General features: G+C 52.8%; 1 protein-coding gene across 2 annotated transcripts in view; it reads right to left on the bottom strand.

Moving 5' to 3' along the window:
* The window catches only part of PYGB (glycogen phosphorylase B), a 51,963-nt gene that overhangs the window by 9,332 nt on the left and 20,900 nt on the right, over positions 1-21,731 (bottom strand). The window contains exons 3-14 of one of the 2 annotated variants that reach the window (XM_082857990.1): positions 14,565-14,643; positions 12,284-12,387; positions 9,251-9,382; positions 7,475-7,586; positions 7,100-7,182; positions 6,124-6,267; positions 5,511-5,603; positions 4,422-4,568; positions 3,579-3,742; positions 2,773-2,887; positions 1,766-1,867; positions 1,030-1,177 (exon numbers count right to left, since the gene is read on the bottom strand). In XM_082857990.1, coding sequence (XP_082714116.1) covers positions 1,030-1,177; positions 1,766-1,867; positions 2,773-2,887; positions 3,579-3,742; positions 4,422-4,568; positions 5,511-5,603; positions 6,124-6,267; positions 7,100-7,182; positions 7,475-7,586; positions 9,251-9,382; positions 12,284-12,387; positions 14,565-14,643 — 1,423 coding nt within the window. The remainder of the gene's footprint in view (positions 1-1,029; positions 1,178-1,765; positions 1,868-2,772; positions 2,888-3,578; positions 3,743-4,421; positions 4,569-5,510; positions 5,604-6,123; positions 6,268-7,099; positions 7,183-7,474; positions 7,587-9,250; positions 9,383-12,283; positions 12,388-14,564; positions 14,644-21,731) is intronic. The other variant, XM_082857991.1, reaches the window with a different exon arrangement.

Here is a 21,731-nt window from a genome sequence, read left to right as displayed (position 1 = left end):
ATGTTTTGGGCTTCCCTTGTGGCACAGTGGTTAAGAATCCACCTGCCAATGCAGGGGACACAGTTCGAGCCCTGGTCCCGGAAGATCCCACATGCTGCGGAGCAACTAAGCCCGTGCACCACAACTACTGAGCTCACGTGCCACAACTAACTGAAGCTGGTACACCTAGAGCCCGTGCTCCGCAACAAGAGAAGCCACCATAATGAGAAGCCCGCGCACCACAACGAAGAGTAGCCCCTGCTCGCCACAACTAGAGAAAGCCCGCGCACAGCAACGAAGACCCAACGCGGCCAAAAATAAATAAATTAAATAAAGAACTTTAAAAAAAAAAACAACAGATTTTTCCTTGAGGCTTTATTATCTTATTTATAGAAGTAGCAAATGTTCATAGTTACTTTTAGGTGGGTCTTTTTTTTTTTTTTTTTTCGGTATGCGGGCCTCTCACTGCTGTGGCCTCTCCCGTTGCAGAGCACAGGCTCCGGACGCGCAGGCTCAGCGGCCATGGCTCACAGGCCCAGCTGCTCCGCGGCATGTGGGATCCTCCCGGACCGGGGCATGAACCCGTGTCCCCTGAACCCGAGTCCGGCAGGCGGACTCTCAATCACTGCGCCACCAGGGAAGCCCTTAGGTGGGCCTTTGATTCACACGTGCTTCAAGATCAAATGCCACTTAAATAGTTTAAGGTGTATAGATGTAACATACTATTTCATCTTCTATGAGTATACTTCAAATGCCTCACCTGCTAAGTATAATCTCTCCAAATAACTTAAGAGGAGTCTAATAACGATAATAAGTAAGTATGAAAGAAATGCTACACCAGACCTAAAACCCAGCCTCTGGAGGAGGTGCAGCCCCTGGGCCTCGAGCTCCCCAACCTCTGAGTTCACGTCTCACTCCTTGCAGCTGCTCTGTTCTGAACACAGAAAACCAGAAGGTGCCACTCAAAATGAATATGCCACGTCCGCCCCAGTGGCCACGTGAGAAAAAGGCCCGGTGGAAGGGGGGTGGGGCGCAGGGCGGAGCACTCACGGTTGTACAGGGTGACCACGTGCAGGCAGTTGAGCAGCTGCCGCTTGTACTCGTGGATCCTCTTCACGTGCACATCGAACATGGACGAGGGGTTGACCTTCACCCCGTACTCCTTCTCCAGGAAGGCAGAGAACTTCACCTTGTTTTCCTGGAGAACAGAGGTAAAGATGGTGGGATGTGCACAGGGCCGAGCCCCCAGGGCTGGTGTCAGAGACGCAGCAGGGAGGGGATGCCCAGGACGCGCTGCCACCCCAGGGGAGACACAGAGGGACACAGGTGGTCACCGGAGCCTGGTGGGCAGAAGGGGGAAGCGTGATCCTGAAAGTGGATCTGCACGAGAGCGTGGAGAGAAACAGGAAAGTAGATGTGCAAACCCAGGAAGAGGAGCAAAGGATGAGAAAAGCAGAAAATGGAGACAAGGAGACCTGGGGTGGGGGGCGAGACTCCAAAATGAAGACTACTTCTGGGCCCCCGAGGCCAGGCTGTTGGCACAGTGGAGGGTCAGTCTCGGTCTTCAAAGGCCGCCCAGTGGGCCAGGCCGCCTGGTGGTGAGGTGGCCACAGGGAGGCCCAGGTGTGCGGACAGCATGTCAAGTGCAGATGTGAGACCTGCATCGATTCCCACTGCTTCCCTCCAGACGAGCTCTCCTCCGGACCTGGGGCGGCGGTGCGCTCAGGGTTCAGCGGGGCCCCCTCTGCAAGGCTGAGCGGGGGGATGGGCCCCCCACCGGGCCTACCTGCTTGACCTGGGCCACGTCCCTGATGAGTGCCTCGTCACTGAGCAGCTGCAGCAGTTTCTTCAGCTGGCTCAGGTCCGTCAGGAAACCCTCCCCGATTCTCTGCCGAGTCATAAGGGAGACGCGGTTTCTGCACCTCTTCTGCCCCCCTCAGCCCCAGGCCCCCTCCTCTCCCACGACACCCCCTCCCAGGAAACACCGCGCACCCGGCGCCGGTCAAGTCCCGACCACTGAAACGTGCCCTCAAATGCACGTGCCTCCCCCGGCTCCCCACAGGCCTGAAACCTGGGGGCCCGGCTCCGCCCACCCCCAAGGCCCACACCCGCCAGAACCGCAGATGGACGGAGGCCTTCCGGCCGCTCCTGCCCGGCCTGGGCACCCTACCCTGCCCCCGACACTGCAGCACAGCGCTGTTTCCAAACAAACCCCAGCTTCAGTCTCCCTGTTTCTAATTTAGGACCGAGAGGAAAACTGGCCTCCAGACACCTGGGCCGTCTCCGTGGCCTGGCCCTGAACCGAGGCCGCCCAGCCAGGCCGCAGGTGGTCACATCCCTGCAGCGCTGCTCCCGGTAACTGGGCAGGCAGACCTCAGCTCTGCCGTCCCTTCCAGAGAAGCCTCCTTGGCACACAGCCCGCCCCCCAGCACCCCCGCCGCACCCCCATGTCCAGCACGCGGCCTGGCCCCTGCGTGACTTGTCTCCTTCCTCGCTGAGCGTGTGAGCATGGGAACAAGTCAACAACGACGGCGTCTCCGGCTCACAAACCTCTTCGGGGGCAGCTGGGCCTAGCGCTTTCTCTCTGAACTCCTGCACAGGCCGCCAGGGCTGCTGGCCGACCGCCCGGCCCCCCACACCCAGGGCGACAGCGGGTCCCCACCGCCCGCACCCGTCCAGAAGCCATCGCTGTCCACGCGCTGAGGGGCGGGTCACCGCCCACACGGCCCCAGGCAGCTGCCGCTCGTTCTGCCTGCCCACAGCTCCGGGTGGGCTCAGAGGCGCTGGCCTCACCTCCACGATGATGTCCGCCAGCCCTGGGTTACACAGAAGCAGCCACCGTCGGGGCGTGATGCCATTCGTCTTATTCTGGAACTTCTCTGGCTCCAGCTCGTAAAAGTCCTTAAAGCTAAAAACACAGACAACGGGCAACTGTCACAAGCACTGTTTCAAACAAGGTGAGCGAGAGGCACAGGGCCCTCTGAAGGGAGCCCCTGGGCGATCCAGAGCCCAGCCAGAGTTCCATCCCCCAAGGAGCCCAACTCCACGCCGGCATGTGGCTGGAGCCTGGCCACCTCCCAGTGGTTGTGACAGTGGAGAGTGGACGGACAGTGGGGATTAACCAGTACATCACACAAAGCCTCAGGCCAGCACCGAGGACCTGGAAGCCTCCACACGGACAGACCCGTCCAGGGCTGCCGGGCGCCCACACGAGGCGCTCCACAGGTCTGCGGCGAGGATGGAAAGGAGGAATTCCAAGACCACATCCCACAAAGAGGGGGCAGAAGCAGGGAATCTGACCTAAGAATTCCTCCTTCCTCTCGAGGATGAGCCCCAGCCCGTCACACCCTAACCTCCACCCTGGCGGGGCCCAGGACTCTTGTCCCCAGGCGGGGCACCGAAGCCCACAGCCAGCGGCACGTGCTCCAGAAGGAGAGCCTCTGCCTGGATAGACGGAGAACGCAGACAACGGGAAGGGCTCCTGGTGACAAGAGGGCTCGGTCCCCCAGCGTCGTCCACCGAGTCAGAGCCTCACCCTCCCACCGCCGCGCTCTGGGCAGTTCACTCGCCCTGGCGCAGGCCAGCGCAGCCCCACTCACACTGACTGCTTCACGATCTCCGAGTGGATCCTCGCCACGCCGTTGACAGCGTGGGACCCGATGACACACAGGTGGGCCATGTTGATCCGCTTGCAGTCCCCTTCCTCGATCACGGACATCCTCCGCAGGCGGTCCACATCCCCGGGGAACAGGGCGGCCACGTGCTGCCGAGACAGAGCAGTGAGCAGGAGGGCGGGGGGCTGCTTTCCCCAAGAAAGGCCCAGGGCGGCTGCAGCCCAGCCTGACTGGGCCCCGGGCGAAGGTCTGCCTCGGCCTGGGGGCGGCGGCCCGGCCCGTGGGCTCGGAGGAGCTGAGGAGGTGCCGTGTGACGTACAGGAAGAGACAGGGATGCTGTCCCCGCTGGCCCAGGCAGGGTATAACCACAGTCTACCAGTGGGAATGGCTACTCTTTCACCAAAAGATTAAAAAAATGAACTATAATCACACCTGAATTCTAAGTTCCCCTGTGCTTGTACCACTATCCTTTCTGTGGGTGACAGAGGAAAGACAAAGGTGATTTGTTTCCAAATCACCCAAATGCTGCAGTGATGTCGCAGGACAAAGGCCTCTGGCATTCCAGGAACAGACACTCACACCTGAACCTGCTCAGAAATGAGAAGAAGACTCCCCCCGACGCAGCAGGGGTCCAAGCGTGGGGACCAGGCAACAGCTCTGCCAAGTGACAGCCCCAGACCCCAAAGTCCTCTTCTTGAATGGCTATTCCCTTCAAGAAGTAAAGCACCTGTCCCGGGCCAGACGATCTGACGTGGAGGGCAGAGGAGGGCCCGTCAGGGCAGGGCAGCCCTCTCCCCTCCCGCATCCCCACAGGAAGGGCGTGCTCACATCCAGGTGCCTCTGGTTGATGGCATAGACGATCTCCAGGTGCCGTGGCAGCAGCTTCTCAAACATGGACACAGGCCAGCGCTCCAAGGCCTCGGGCAGCACCGTGTGGTTGGTGTATGCACAGGTCTTCCTTGTGATTTCCCAGGCCTACAACATTCCAGAACACCCCAATGTTTTATTCAGAAAAAAGCAGCTCGTGGCCAGATGCCAAGGTGAGGGGAACGTGTAGGGTCAGAGGCAGGTGTTCAGATGCCACCAGGAAGGGCCCCGCACGTCTCTGCTCTCCGGGGCCCAGAACTTCCTAAACCCACAGTGAGCCCTGCGCCCTTCACTGTCCTGACACGCCCCACGTGCACCTCACATCCTGACCCAGAGCACACGCAGAAATGAGCACCTTACCTGCTACCTGGGGACCTCTGTAAACCAGACAGAGCTCCAGGCAGCTTTGCTTTATTTCCACCAAACCGACTTCACACCCACAGTCCAGAGGAAACTGGTCAAGTGTCTGGCCCTGCCCTCCGCTGGCCAGGGGTGAACAGGGTCTGCCCAGCCCCACCCAGAAGTGCAGCCCCAAACCAGAAAGGGGCTCTGGTGCTAAAAAATGGGGTAAAAATGGTGTTATATGTTGATTTAAGTAAATGAGATCAACAAAACCCCACTAAAGAACCTAGGACCAAAATAAGTGAAGCAGGGAGAACAAGCCTATAACTGTGTGAACGATGTATTTCTTTAAACCGAACCCTTCTGGGTTTTTCGCCACGATTCTAAGATGAAAAAATATAGGTGAGAAGCTCTCAGAAGTGTCAGAATCCTTTTCTTGTCTTCCAGAAAACCACCCTTCTCTGGCCCTTAAACTGCTGCGCCCACTCACTGTGCCCTGCCCTTGGGAGAAACCCCGGACCCGCTCCTGGAACGTCCTTCTCCCCAGAGCCCCGTCTTCCCAGGACAACTTCCTTCTGTTCTCCCGAGGCCACCAGAGAGGCCTCCCTCTGTGGACCAGCTCAGTACTCACCCCTGCTGCCGGGAGAGGCGGGAGGTCACCCCGTGCCAGGTGTTTGGGGACACGGTGCTCGGGCCCTCGGTGCTCACCTTGTCCCAGTCCACCTTCTCCACGTCCACCAGGATCCGCATGAGCTCAGGGATGGCCAAGGCCGGGTGGGTGTCATTCAGCTGGATGGCCACCTGCGTTTACACGGGGTGACCCCCTCAGTCCCTTGCCTGTGTGTGCAGAACCGGGGTCCTCGGCTGCCGCCCTGAGGAGCCTGGTCATAGGGCTGGCAGCAGGAAGCGGACGGCACTGCACGGGCTCCAGGCCCAGCATGGAAAGCCGCGGAGGTGCAGGGAGCAGGTCAGGGTGGAGGACCCGCAGGCCAGCCCCGCAGCGCGCGTCCAGAGCCCTCCCCGCCTTGGAACGCTGCTCCTGCGTGACGGACACTGGCCGGTTGTGTTCAGATTACTGAACTGAGCCTGCAAACTGGCCGCTTTGCCCGACAGAGCCTTTCACAGCGTTCCCTGCTGCCTGGACGCCTCCTGAGGCCCAGGGCAGCCCTGGTCGAGGAGGAAAGGCGGCCTGGTCCCCGGGCACGAGGAGGCCCAGGTTGGGGGGCGGCTTCCCGCCCAGTCCCCACTGCAGCTGGAAGGAGGAGGCCCAGCCCGGGAACAGCCCGTCTCCGGCATGGCGCTCAGCTCTCTACACACGCACCTTGTCTGGGAACGTCTCGAAGGAGGTCCTTACGGGGTCGCGGCAGCCGAACTTGGATGACTTGAAGCGCCGGATGATGTCTTGGAGGGTGGCGGCCACCACGAAGTATTCCTGCTTCAACCGCAGCTCCTTCCCCTCAAAGAACTGAGGACATGCCCGGCTCAGCCTCCGCTGCACGGGCCCTTGGGGCCCCCGAACCCAGGGCAGGGCCCAGGCTGGGGTGCGGCCCAGGGGTGCAATGCCTCGATCCCCGGTGCTGGGGCCGAGGCCAGGAAAGCAACCTCCCAGGTGCCTCACGTTCCAGGAGGCCTCATGCCTGAAGCATGAGTCTGTTCGGAATCTCTGGGGGGTGCTGGGGGAGGGCATTTTCTTATGAGCATTTCAGCACAGGGCCCTTTGCTGCTACGTGCATGTATTTCCCTGATAAAATAAGAAAAACACACAACCCACAAAGATGGGCAAATCCTAGGGGCTCGTTTGGTGGCTGTGGATCACGTGGCTGAGGCCCCCGCCTCACAAGTGGGGACACCTGCTAAGAGCGTTCCTAACCATGACCACGTGGCGTCTCAAGGCGTCCCTGCAGAATAGGGACTGCTGGCCCCACGCGCCAACGCGCCAACCAACTCCTGGGGAGCTGGCACCAGGTGCCGAAGAGCAGAAACGGCTGGACGTGAGGTCTGAGGCCTCCATGGCCCTGCACTCGGCGGCCGTGTGCTTATGGGGAGCGTAGGTGTGAGGCCAGGAATCTCCTAAGAGCTCCCCTGGGCAGAGGGCAAAGGAGGGGCTAACAGCACACAGGTGCTCCTGGACGCCGTCAGGGATGCCGTGTCCGCCCTCACTCTGAGGAGGTCACTCTCGTGGCCTCACCTGACAAGGCTGAGGCCAGCACGGGGCCCTTCTGGAGCCCAGCCCTGCAGGGGTGCTTCCTACACTGGAGGAACGGCGCGGACGAGGACCACCCGCAGCAGCTACTCACGTTGTCGTTGGGATACAGGACTCTGGAGATGTTCTCGGCCAGGTTCCGGTCCAGGACCGCCTCGATGTAGCCGCCCACGTTGACTGAGGGCAGAGAGCGGAGTCAGGACCCGCGTGCCTGCCGAGGCCCTCATGTGCCCGGATCGGTCTGAGGACAGCGTTTCCGAGCAGAAGGCGTCCCACAGCTGCTACGCCGACCGGCCCACACCCTGCCCCAGACCCCTGGCTCTTTCCGGACGGCACGGGGTCCCTGGGAAGTCCAGGGCTCACAGGGAAACTGCCCTCAGCCCTCCCGCAGTGGGGAGCCTCGTGGGCTGTGGGTGCAGACGGGGTCGGTCTGGGATCAGCCACCGGATGGGGACAGGAGGGGACGCACAGTCATGGAGCTTGAAGTCATTGGGCGCCTTGGCGGACCACAGTCTCATGGTGTTGACGGTGTCGTTCTTGTAGCCCGGCACCGGGGTGTCGTACGGCATGGCCAGCACCACCTGCCGAAGGAAGACACGGTCCCCAGGCCTGGGCCACCTCCCGCCATGGGCTGGGGCAGCTCGGCCTCACAGGAAGCGGCCCACCGGCCCACCCTCCTCTGGCTTTGCTCCTTCCTCCTCAAACACACCCAACCTGCCCCGTGTCCCTCGCACCTGCAGCCCCGGCTCGCACATGTCCTGAGCCGGGAGTACCCGAGGCCGCCTCCGGTGGGCCCTGACCACACGCCAGGCCCTCTCTAGCTTTACTTTCGACACTGGCGTCGACTGTCACCTGGCTCCTCGGTAGCCCCTCCTCCCGTGTCCTTGGCCTCCCCCTGCACACCTGCCCTCTTCTCACTCAACTCTGCGTGGGCGATTTCGGGACTCACCTAACCTCTCCCCACAGACAGCTGCTATTTCAGACCATCTCCCACGTCTGCGGCGAGGCTCCTCCTGTTGCCTTGACCTCGAACTTCAGCAAAACCAAAGCAGCCTGCACACTCCCTCCCGACAGAAAACACCGGACCTGCCCTCCACCCCTGTCCCAAGCCCCATCTGTCCAGAAGCACCAGCTCTGCTCTGGCCAAGCACAGGAAGAGGGGCACAAGCCTCGGGTCACTTCCACCCGCAGACCCTCCCACGGGCTCCTCACACTCAGGCCTGCTTTCGGGGGTGCTTCATGTGCGGCCTCAGAAGCTGAAGGCAGCTCCAATGGCCACAAAGGACTATGGGGCAGGGCCCCGGGTTAAAGCCCCAGCATCACCCTTCCCTTCCCGTCTCCCCGCAGCCCTGCTCCCCAGCCCTGCCTGGCCTTGACAAGCCCTGCAACGCATCTGCAACCTGCTCCTTCCCTCTCCACGGCCAGTCCCCCAGGGGCAGGCCCTCACTGCATGGCGCCTGGGGTGCCGAGTGGTCTCCAGGCATTTCATTCATCTCCTACAAGCACACGCACCTACAAAACCAGACGCCCTTCTCTGCTTTTCCAAATTAAATACAACTTATTCTGGCATCTTAGGCCGCCAGCCTGCCCTGGCTCCATGAGCCCCAGTTAAGACTTGAGTCCGCACGACTCACTTGACCCCTGTGACTCACGGGCTTGCCCTGTTTATGCTCTACTGCCCACACTGCTGCAGTGGCGTCTTTCTTACGTATTGCGACCACCACCCATCCCCACCCCCAGAAGCTCTCCTCCGCCTCCGCGGTCTCTGAGCCCGGGCTGGACTCCGCGTGTGCACCCGCCGGTACAGCACCGCGGTCCGCCAAGCACTCGGTGCTCCTGCCCTGGCCCCCCAGGGCCCAGCTGGGGGCCGGGGGTGCCGCGCTCCATTGCAGCGCATCCACCCAGCCGCCCCGCATGCCCAGAGCTCCGACAGCTCAGAATAACCAGTGGGCTGCACTGAGAGCCGGGGCCACACGCGGGACCGGGAGCGAGGGGTGAGGGCCTGCCCCACGGGGTCGCGGCGGGGATGGTCAGTGCCCTGCCCCTCCCTGCGCCGACCCGCTCACCACGAGACACCGCCAGTCTCAGCCGACGTGGCTCCCGTTAAACTACAGAGTGTGGCTTCACAGTTGGTGTCTGGACAGTCCCGACCGAGCGTGCGGAGGTGGGTCCCACAGGGAAGCCCCAAGGGGAGCCGAGGGTCCCCGTGCTCAGCCCCCCACCCACCAAGAAGCGCCCGTGGTACCTGTGTGTCCAGCCAGCACACGCCCTCGGGGCTGTGCTCCACTCTCCCGTAGAAGTGCACGGGCAGCATGTACTCCGGCCGCGCCTTCTCCCAGGGGTTCCCGTAGCGCAGCCAGTCATCCGCCTCCTCCACCTGGAAGGGCGGCAGGTGAGGGCGGGGGAGACGGTCCCGGGCACTGGCAGACCCTGCCCTCCGCCCACACTGACCACGCCATCCAGACGATGCTGCCCGGCACGGAAACAAAACTGCGGCCTATTTACAGCGCAAAGGTTTCCAATTCTGGTCAAGGCTCTGTTTAAAAATGAAAACTTTGGACTGTTAAAGAAAAAACTCATATAAAATTAGAAGAATAAATCAAAGTAAAAAGACGTTAAGAGTTGCTTGAATTCAGCAGTAAAAGGAAGAAGTCCTGGGGCACATCAACGAACCTCGAGACGTTACGCAGAGTCCACACACAGCATGACTCCATCCACATGACGTGACCTGACCAGGACGGCCAAGTCACAGACAGAAGGATGGCCCTGCCTACACCACACGTCCAGGACGGCCAAGTCACAGACAGAAGTATGGCCCTGTCTACACCACACGTCCAGGAAGGCCAAGTCACAGACAGAAGGATGGCCCTGCCTACACCACACGTCCGGGACGGCCAAGTCACAGACAGAAGGATGGCCCTGTCTACACCACACGTCCGGGACGGCCAAGTCACAGACAGAAGGATGGCCCTGTCTACACCACACGTCAGGAAGGCCAAGTCACAGACAGAAGGATGGCCCTGTCTACACCACACGTCAGGAAGGCCAAGTCACAGAGACAGAAGGAAGTCAAGTCCCCAGAAGGAGCATCTGGGTCATGCTTTTAGGACAGTGACGTGGCTGAGGTTACTGCTTCACTGTACCCATCTCCACAGAACTCCCCACAGGACTGTTCTGCCTGGTGCAGGCAGATACTCATCACAGGACGGGTCCTGCCTCTGACCTCCTGTACGTTAGTGAGATTCCAACATCAGAGCCTGGCTGTCTCCACAGAGCAGTTCAATGAGCTGTCTGCAGAAGCAGCATCTTCCCAAGTACATGAGGCAAGGGGGTCTCCCTTCTGGAGCCCCTTCTCTGATAGGAAGGCTGGTCTGTGGTCCCCGTTCGCCACCAATGCTGCTTTGTGACCACTGCCCACAGTTACTTGTGCTACAGCTGAACTCCGCTAAAAGCATTCTGACTGAGCAGCTCCCTTGACAGAGCGTGGGAGTTGGCACGTTTGCCACCGGCCTGTCAACCTAGGACTGTCTTTAAATTGTTACGCATGATGGCAAGAGGCACAGGAACAGGGAACCAGAAGGAAGAAGTGTCTGTGGTCAAACAGACAGAGACAGAAACCACCACCAAAACCTTCCTCCTTACGACCGTAACACCCACCAGCCAGGGAGGAGCCTCAGAGTCTCTGTCTTACAAACACACACATCGCCTCGACTACGAAAGAGCTAGAATGGGCCACAGACCACACGTGTACAAAGGCTGGCTCACATCTGACAGAAACACTCACATAAATAACTGTGACTAGGAAATTCCCTGGAGGTCCAGTGGTTAAGACTCCGCACTGCCAATGCAGGGGTTGCAGGTTCGATCCCTGGTTAGGGAACTAAGATCCCATATACAGCGAGGTGTGGCCAAAAAATAAAAAAAGAAAAAAAGAAAAAGAAAAAAAAAGAACAAAAAGAACTGTGACTAAAATCACCCAGAAGGTGGCAGGAGGAAAAGTGCATTTCTCCTTTCAAGGTCATAGGGAGTATTTCTATAAATTAACCAGTGGCTACAAATCTGTTTTGTTTCCTTTTCCTTTTGGCCATAATTTTCTTGGCTAACGTTTTATTATGAGCATTTTCAAACACATAGAAATGCCAAGGAATTGACAGTGAACTGCACACCCTCCACCTAGGCTCTGTCACTGCTTCCATCTTGCTATACTTGATAACCACGTCTCCTTCCATCCATCCATTACTTTTCTGATGCATTTCAAAGTGAGCAGTTCATCCCAGACATCTGTCCACTCTTCCCCTGAACACTTCAGCAGGCATGTCATTAAGGACAGTCCATCACAGTGTTTATTTTTTAGGTTAACAGACGCACAGTGAAATGCACAAATCTTAAGGCCAACATTGGTGAGTTCTGACAATTGCACACACCTGTGTGACCCAAACCCCATCAAGACAGAGGACACTTCCATCACCCTGATCATTAGCTTCTTCGTTCAGACTGTACAACTTTCCTGTTACCAGCTTTTTGATCCTAACTCCAGCCCTGCTTTATCTGTGACTTTTAGACCCCAAATTATTTAAACTATTCTCCACCCAAGTGGAAGAGTGCTGCCTTACTTTCTGAAATGCCAAAATGAGGGGAAACGCCCACCTCACCTAAGAGAAGGAAGGTGGGACTGCGTTTTGAGTCCCCCCGTTTACCAGCAGGGTCTTGACCGTGTTACTTCTCTGCCTGATGCTTTAGAATTGAGGCTCATTCTTCCTAAGAGCCACACTGCTTTGCAGAGTCCAGCCCCTAACCCCACAGGACGCCACCACCTCGCTGGTGTCAGCGAGGGCAGGTGGGAGCAAAGCCTGCAATAGCTGTTCTCCTAGCGACTCCAGGCCAATCCTCCTCTGCGGTGGGGTTGGGCTGGGGGGTGCCTTCGCTGTGAGAGACGACAGAAAACAACACCAGCTGGTGGCGTCCTCAACCCACAGTGTCTCCTGTGAGGCCCAGCTGGGCTCTGGCCCCAGCCCACCAGACGTCCTGTCGCCAAACAGAAGCCGTGTGCAATGAGCACATGTGGGCGACGGGCACTGCCGGCCGTGGGGACGATGTGGAAAGCACGGAGTGCCCAGAACTCCCAGCACTGCCCACCTGCCCCCCTCTGCCCTGCCGAGGACCGGCACGCAGCCTCTCCAGGAGGAGCTGAAAGTCCAAACACAGAACTGACGGTGCCTGGCTATTTTCTCATGCGCACGAGAGCCGCAAGTGAGCAAAGGAAGGAAATCGCACCCACCTGCCAGCCATTGACAATCTTCTGGTTGAAAATCCCAAACTCATAGCGGATTCCATAGCCGTACGCCGCCAGGCCCAAGGTGGCCATCGAGTCAAGGAAGCAGGCTGAAAGTCCAAACACAAAGAACTTCTTGGGATCAAAGACGATCAGTAGACCCAAGGCCTCTGGAGCCAAGGCCCAGACGCCAAGTCAAGTAGGCGCCGGAGGGCCGGCCCCCAGGGCGTCAGGCAGGGGCCCAGTGGTGACCGGTCGCCTTCAGGTCTCATGAAAAGGAAAATGGAACCCCACTCTGATGCCCTTCGGCCTGAGAGCCCGGGGCCAGAACAAGACAACATCAACATGGGGGCTACCTGGGGGTGTGGGAAGAGGGACGAACTCCACAGAGGACACTGCCAAACTCAGCTCATCTCAACACACTGTCCCCTCCTGCCAACGTTCTCTTAGGGACCCTCACTCAGGCTGCAGGCCTCCCCACCCTCGTACGTTCTACTTGAAATCCAAGCAACATCACAAAACATCTGCCCACATACTGGTAAAGAGGGCACAGAAGTGGGACCTGCAAGTGTACATTTCAGCACCCACAGCACCAAATACCCAGGTGCCGAAGTGCCACCAGGGCCCCCGGAAGGGGCCGCCAAATGGAGCCCTTGCTCCGATCAAAACGTCTTGAAAGCAAACCACCATGATTTGATTAAAGATTCAGAAGGCAGCCTCATTAAACTTGTGGATTAAAAAGAACACAAAATTTTAACGACGAAACACCAGCACATAAGACACATGCCAATTTACCAAACATGCACAGACCTGGGGGTGTCAGGCCCTCTGCTGAGGAGCAACAAGAAGACCCACAAACTAAGGCCTGGGCTCTCGCTCTGAGGAAATCATTCTCGCGGGAGGGACGCCGCACACGAGCTACCGCAGGCTGGGGGTGTCCCGGGTCCGCACGGCGAGGGGAGCCGTGGAAGCAGAGGGGCCCAGACGAGTCCAGGGGGAAGGCCGGTGGCGCCGCCCAGTGGCAGGAAAGGTGCCTGGAGTGGACGCGAAGCAGCCTGACGCGGCCTGAGGACCCGCGGGGGCGGGAACGGCCCACAAGCTGACACGCCAGCCTCAGGGCGGGCGGCCTGGAGCTTCGCTAGACCTTGGGTTTTTACTTCAGTTTTTACTGACTGAGCAAGGACTAAGTGGGGAGATGACCACGCTCAATGGAATGCCGTCAGGGCGAAGGGGACCGAAGCCCGAGGGGCTGCCCTCTGCCTGCCGGCCTGGACGCTGTAACGCCGTCTGCAGCGGGAAGCGACGGCTTAGCGTGGTGCGTGTGACCTCACCTTCGCAGGCCACACAGAGCCCACACCCGCCAGTGGGGCACACACGGCCTTTCCCCTGGAGGCGGGGCACGCCTGGCCGAGGGTTAACCTAGAGCCGGGTGCTGCTGTGTTGGACAGAAACATACGCTGCGCTTATAATTTTTGAAGAATTTAACTTAAATTCTGAAAACATAAACACATACACAAAACTCACCCAGATAAATTTTAGGGCATTTGTTCCCTTTACAAAATGACAGCTCTCAAAAGGGGCAGTAATGCAAAGTGTATCACTTTAGGGCCCCGTACACACAAGGGCAGCACAGAACTTGATCATCTCTGCTCCAGAAGCACTGTGCCCAAAAGCCTTGAAGGACACAGTGACATCAAATCTCACTGTGACTGCTGTTTCCACTTCCAACTTCTTAACCCAGCTCCTTCCCCCTCATAAAGGCTGGTGAAAATAATTAAAACAGAAAAAAAACCCACAAACTTCAAACTGGGTATATTCTCAAATAGGGTGGCCCAAAGGAGCAGTAGCTCCAAGAGAAACAGCTCTGCTATTTTAGAGCAATCTGTTTACTGCAGTAAAGCAGGAACAGTTGCTTTATGCTGGGCTACATTCATAAATTGTGCGTGTGTGTTTCTAGCCCTCTGTCTTTCTCCCAGTTACTGGCTGTGGAGGTGGTTGGTATATTGCAAACCCCTCCTGGCACCAGTTCCCCAATACTGGCAAGCCTGGTCACCATAATTATGAAGCGCCCTTTGTGTGAAAGAGAATATATAATTTGCATTTTTTTCCCCTACTGGTGGCAAAGATTTTGACCCAGAGGACACACTGTCCCATCCACTCTGAGGGACCAATCTATCCCCACGGACCAGTGCTGGGAGCATGGCTGATCTTCGCCTTGCCACGTGCTGCTCTCTGACCAAGGCACTGTGTCAGGAAAGGTCTGTCCTGGACAGGAGGCTGGGGTTACCTGCCAGCCTCCCCAAGCCTCCGTTCCCCAGGCCGGCATCCTCTTCTATTTCCTCCAGTTCTTCCAAGTCTAGCCCCAGCTGTGAATAAAAACAGAGGTAACATTTTAATATTACTTAATATTTTCCCTCAGCGATAGGTGGAAAGATATTTAAATCTTATGAGCTTATATCAGTCAAAGGTTAGAGTCTGCCTTCTTTTAGACTTGCAAATCCAACATTAAAATCTGGTGTTAGGATGTGGAGAAAGGGGACCCTCCTCCACTGTTGGTGGGAAGGTAAATTGGTGCAGCCACTGTGGAAAACAGTATGGAGGTTCTTCAAAAAAACTAAATATAGAGTCACCATATGATCCAGCAATCCCACTCCTGGGCATATATCTGAAAAAAACTCTAATTGGAAAAGACATATGCATTCCAATGTTCATTTCAGCACTACTCACAACAGTCAAGACATGGAAGCAACCTAAATGTCCATCGACAGATGAAGAAGATGTGGTATATAATCTACTATGGAATATTACTCAGCCATAAAAAAGAATGAAATAATGCCATTTGCAGCAATATGGATGGACCCAGAGATTATCATACTAAGTGAAGTAAACCAGACAGAGAAAGACAACTATTATATGATATCACTTATACATGGAATCTAAAAAATAGTACAAACGAACATATTTATAAAACAGGAACAGACTCACAGAAATAGAAAACAAACTTATGGTTACCAAAGGGGAAAGTGGGGAGGGATAAATTAGGAGTATGGGATTAACAGATGCACACTACCATATATAAAATAAACAACAAGGATTTACTGTGTAGCACAGGGAACTATATTCAATATCTTGTAATAACCTATAATGGAAAATAATTGAAAAAAAATAAAACTGAGTCACTTTGCTGTACACCTGAAACTAACACAACATTATAAACCAAGTATACTTCAATTTTTAAAAAATCTGGTGTTTAATCAATGCATGAAAATGAAAGCTTCCAGGTATTTCAAAAGCTGCCGAATGACTTAAGAATTAACAGTCAAAGTGAGACGTGGTTTAATAGCCAGAGATACTGACTGCCGTGTTATTAACCTACTTACAGTGGACAGATTATAACATGTATCCTAAAAAGAAGCCAATGCTTTTAGTAACTCTCTACTTTCCCATGGTCTAATGATATTTACATGACATCTTTTTTATTTTTATTTTTTGCAGTACGCGGGCGTCTCACTGTTGTGGCCTCTCCCGTTGAGGAGCACAGGCTCCGGACGCGCAGGCTCAGCGGCCATGGCTCACGGGCCTAGCCGCTCCGCGGCATTCGGGATCTTCCCAGACCTGGGCACGAACCCGTGTCCCCTGCATCGGCAGGCAGACTCTCAACCACTGCGCCACTGGGGAGGCCCTACATGACATCTTTTAAAGCCAAAACCTAAAAGCACTTTTCCTATCTATTCCAACTGCATTCAAACAATCTTGTGAAACAGATATGGTAGGTTAAACATCAGAGAGAAAGCACCTGATTTAAAACCATTCAAAAATGCAGATCTTGGGGCTTCCCTGGTGGCGCAGTGATTAAGAATCCGTCTGCCAACACAGGGGACACAGGTTTGAGCCCTGGTCTGGGAAGATTCCACATGCTACGGAGCAACTAAGCCTGTGCGCCACAACTACTGAGCCTGCGTGTCACAACTACTGAAGCCTGCACGCCTAGAGCCCGTGTTCCGCAACAAGAGAAGCCACTGCAATGAGTAGCCCATGCACAGCAATGAAGAGTAGCCCCCGCTCAGCACAACGAGAGAACGCCCCCTGCGCAGCAACGAAGACCCACCGCAGCCAAAAACAAATAAATAAAAGAATGCAGATCTTAAGGCTCTCAATTAGGATAATTGAGATAAAGCCATTAATCTGGCTTTAGTGTATTAAACTTGACAAATTGCTTATTAATTACTTTTTTTTTTTTGGCCACGCCACATGGCTTGTGGGATCTTAGTTCCCCGAACAGGGACTGAACCCTCACCCTCCACAATGAAAGCACAGAGTCCTAACTGGACCGCCAGGGAATTCCCTCATTAATTACCTTGATCAGTGGTTTCTAAACTTTTTGATTTCAGGAAGACCTAAAGAGTCACTGTTTATTGAGATTATATCTATCAGTATTTATCAAATTAGAAATTAAAATGGAGAAATTTTTTGAAGTATATATGAATTCATCTTAAAACAACAAACCCATTACATATTAACACAAACAACACTGTTTAATGGAAAATAACCACATTTTTAAAAACAACCAAAAAAAATAATGAAAAGGGTGGCAGTGTTCTACATTTTTATAAATCTCTTTAATGGCATTCAATCTGTTAAGATATCACACACACAGAGCCTCTGGAAAGCCTACCGTACATAGACTCATGCGAATAAGAATAAATAGTTCTGACTCAGAGGACCCCTTGAAAAGGTCTCAGGGACCCCGGGGGTCTCCAGACCATACTTTGAGGATCTGACAAACTGCAAAGGGTGGAAGCTAAGTTGTGAGGAAATTAAAAACATTAGTCATAAAGAAATGATTTAGTATCTATTAAATCAAGTGGTGTTAACACATAACAACAATCTGATTAAGATTTCAAAACACTGACTTCCAAATTTCCAATTTGAAATTTCAAAATACTGACTCCTACAGCAATTTCAAAGAGTGTGCTCCACCAAAATATGTTGGGTGTGTGGGGGTTCTAGGATGTACCTAATAACACGTTACCTGCTCAACATTAAGAAACGTGTTTAACTGCCACATTTTCCAAACCTGATGCTGGAACCTCTTACTCCTGACACGTCTCTTAGCTCAGAGACCAGACACTCAAGGAAGACAGGCCCAAGGTGCATGTGGGCAAGATGTTTTGTTCCTTTACGTTTTTACCTGGAATGTTGTAGGCACAACTCAGCCTAGGAAGGCAAATTTTGCCTTGACTTTGAGAGCATTCAGAAGAGGCACAGAAGTAGCTAATTGACACAAAGTCTAAAACCTTCCTGGGACTTCCCTGGTGGCGCAGTGGTGAAGAGTCTGCACTCCCAATGCAGGGGTCCCGGGTTAGATCCCTGGTCAGGGAACTAGACCCCACATGCATGCTGTAACTAAGGGTTTGCATGTCACAACTAAGAGTTTGCATGCCACAATTAAGGAGCCTGCCAGCCACAATTAAGACCCAGCGCAACCAAATAAATAATAATAAAGGAAAAAAAAAACCTTCCTAAAGTGGGCTTCGGAAACAAAGATGGAAACTGAGCACAACAGAGCTCTCTTAACAACCTGACTTTTTCTTATTGAGTCATAACCCACAGACCACAAAAGCGAACAAGTTGATAGTTTTTAGCATATTCACAAAGCTGTACAACTATCACCACTATCCAGTTTTAGAACTTCATCCCCCCAGGAAGAAACCCCCTACTCAGTAGCAGTCACTCCCTATTTCCCCCTTCCTCACTTTTCTACTTTTTGTCTGTATAAATTTGCCTGTTCTGGACATTTCTTGTAAATGGAGACATACAATATGCGGCCTTTTGTATCTGGCTCCTTACAATTAGAATACTATTGTCCGGGTTTATCCATGTTGTAGCCTGTGTCAGTACTTTTATCACAGTGTAGTAGTCCGCTGTATGGCCATGCCACATTGAAAGACACCTGGTTGTATTCACCTTTTGGCTATTATGAATAATGCTGCTATGAACATTCATGTACAATTTTTTGTATAGATGTATGCTTTTTTTCTTTTTTTTTTTTTTGCGGTACGCGGGCCTCTCACTGTTGTGGCCTCTCCCGTTGCGGAGCACAGGCTCCGGACGCGCAGGCTCAGCGGCCATGGCTCTCGGGCCCAGCTGCTCCGCGGCATGTGGGATCTTCCCGGACCGGGGCACAAACCCGTGTCCCCTGCATTGGCAGGCGGACTCTCAACCACTGCGCCACCTGTAGATTGTCTTTTAACTTTCTTCATTATGCCCTTTGATGTCCTTTGTCCAATTTACCTATTTTTTTCTTTTGCTGCTTGTACTTTTGGTGTCATTTCTAAGAATCCGTTGCCAAATCATGAAGATGTACTTGTATATATTTTTCTAAGAATTTTATATTTTTAGCTCTTACACTTAGGTCTCTGATCCACTTTGAGTTAATTTTATATGTAGTGTGAGGTAGGGATCCAACTTCATTCATTTGCAAGTAGCTGTCTAAGCATCTTAGCACCGTTTATTTACTCTTTCTCTATTGAATTGTTTTGGTACACTTTTCCTTTAAAAAAAAAAAAATCAGTTGACCATATATGACACCAAAACCACAGGCAACGGGGACTTCCCTGGCGGTCCAGTGGTTAAGACTCCGCGCTTCCAATGCAGGGTGTGTGGGTTCAATCCCTAGTCGGGGAACTAAGATCCCACATGCCGCACGGTGCAGCCAAAAAATAAAAATAAAAAAAAATAATAATGAAAAAAATTTTTTTTTTAAAAAAAAGCATAGGCAACAAAATAAAACTGGACTTCATGAAAATTAAAACCTTTTGTGCATCAAAAGACATTATCGCAACTTCCCTGGTGTTACAGTGGGTAAGACTCCGCGCTCCTAATGCAGGGGCCCCACGTTCGACCCCTGGTCAGGGAACTAGGTCCCACATGCCTTAACTAAAGATCTCGCATGCTGTAACGAAGATCCTGCACGTGGCAACAACGATCCCGCATGCCGCATCTAAGGCCCAGCACAGCCAAATAAATAAATAATTTTTTAAAAATCTACTATCTTAACCATTTTTAAAATTAATTAATTTATTTATTTTGGCTGTACCGGGTCTTAGTTGTGGCACGAGGGATCTTCATTGTGGCATGAGGGATCTTTAGTTCCAGCATGCGGGATCTTTTTAGTTGCAGCATGCAGACTCTTAGTTGCATCATGCATGAAGAATTTAGTTCCCCGACCAGGGATAGAACCCAGGCCCCCTGCATTGGGAGCACAGAGTCTTACCCACTGGACCACCAGGGAAGTCCCTAAATAAATATTAAATAATTTTTTTAAAAAAGACATTATCAACAAGAGTGAAAAGGCAACCCACAGAATCAGGGAAAATATCTGCACAAACTACATATCTGATAAGGGATTAATATACAGAATAGATAGAGAACTCCTAAAACTCAACAATAAAAACACCAAGCAACCCGGTTCAATAATGGACAAAGTACTTGAATAGACACTTCTCCAAAAGAAGACATATAGATGGCCAATAAGCACGTGAAAAGACACTCAACATCACTAATCTGTAAGGAAATGTTAATTAAAATCACAATGAGATATCACCTCACACCCATTAGAATGGCTACTATTAAAAAAAAAGAAAGAAATAAAATGATAAGTGTTTGTGAGGATGTGGAGAAACTAGAACCTTTTACACTGTTAGTGAGAATACAAAGGGGTGCAGCTGCTCTGGAAGACAGTATGGTGGTCCCTCAAAAAGTGAAACAGAATCACCTTATGACCCAGCAATCCCACTTCTATATATACACCCAGAAGAACTGAAAGCAGGGCTTTGAAGAGATATTTGTATACTCATGCTTAACAGCATTATTCACAGTAGCTAAAAGGTTGAAGCAATCCAAATGTCCAAGGACAGATGAATGGATAAACAAAATGTGGTATAAACATACAGTGGACTACTATTCATCCAGCCTGAAAAAGATTCTGACATATGCTGCAACACAGATGAGCCCTGGAGATATTAAGCCAGTCACAGAACGACAAATATTGTATGTTTTCACTTATGTGAGGTACCCAGAGTATCAAATTCAGAGACAGAAAGTAGAATGGTGGTGGTCAAGGGCTGGCCGAAGGGGAGAAGGGGGAGGTAGTATATAATGGATATAGAGTCTCAGTTTTACAAGATGAAAGAGTTCTGGAGATGGACGGTAGTGACGGTGGCACAATGACATAAATGTACTTAATACCACTGAACTGTACACTTAAAAACAATTAAGATGGCAAATTTACATTATGTGTATTTTACCTCAATTTTTTTAAATTGGGAAAAAATCAATTATAAATGTGAGGGTTTATTTCTTGATTCTCAATTCTATCCCACTGCTCTGTCTGTCCTTATGCCAGGACCACACCTGTAGCTTTGTAGTGAGTTTTGAAATTGGAAATGTGAGTCCTCCAACTTTGTTCTTCTTTCTCAAGATGTTTTAATTAATCCTGATCTGTTGCATCTGCATCTGGATTTTAAAATCAGCTTGTCAATCTCTGCAAAGAAGCCAAATGGAATTTTACTGGGGACGGCAATGAGTCTGTAGATCGGTCTGGGGAGTCTCGCTATCTTTACTTCTTTGGCAGCGTGGGTCTTTGTTGCTGCACGTGGGCTTTCTCTAGTTGTGGTGAGCGGGGGCTAATCTTCGTTGTGGTGCGGTGGCTTCTCTTGTTGCAGAGCACGGGCTCTAGGCACGCGGGCTTCAGTAGTTGCAGCACGTGGGCCCTAGAGTGCGTGGGCTTCAGTAGTTACGGCGCATGGGCTCAGTAGGTGCAGTGCCTGGGTTCTAGGGCACATGGGCTTCAGTAGTTGTGACACACAGGCTCAGGAGCTGTGGCTCGCGAGCTTAGTTGCTCCACGGCATGTGGGATCTTCCCAGACCAAGGATCAAACCCATGTCCCCTGCACTGGCAGGTGGATTCTTAACCGCTGCGCCACCGGGGAAGTCCCTGCAATCTTAACATTAAGTCTTCCAAGCCATTAACAGGGGATGTCTTTCCATTTTTAGGTTTTCTTTCTCTCAACAATGTTTTATAGTTTTCAGAACATAAGTCTGTGTCTCTTTTGGAAATTTGTTCCTAGGTATTTTATTATTTTTGATGCTATTTTAAATGGAATTGTTTTCTTAATTTCATTTTAGGTATTTCATTGCAGGTATATAAAAATACAACTGATTTCTGTATATTGATCTTTATCCTGCAACTCTGCCGAACCCATTCATTTGTACTAATACATTTTTACTAGAATCCTTAGGATTTTCTAGGTCATGTCATCTATAAGTAGAGATAGCCTCCCTTCTTCCTTTCCAATCTGGATACCTCTTATTTCATTTTCTTGGCTAAATGTCCCAGCTCCATCAGTACAGTGTTGAGTAGAAGTGCTGAGACATCCTTTGGACAAAGCAG

Source organism: Leucopleurus acutus, assembly GCF_964270905.1.
Source record: "Leucopleurus acutus genome assembly, chromosome: 16".
NCBI classification, from domain to species: domain Eukaryota; kingdom Metazoa; phylum Chordata; class Mammalia; order Artiodactyla; family Delphinidae; genus Leucopleurus; species Leucopleurus acutus.
This window is presented reverse-complemented; position numbering and strand designations above follow the sequence as displayed.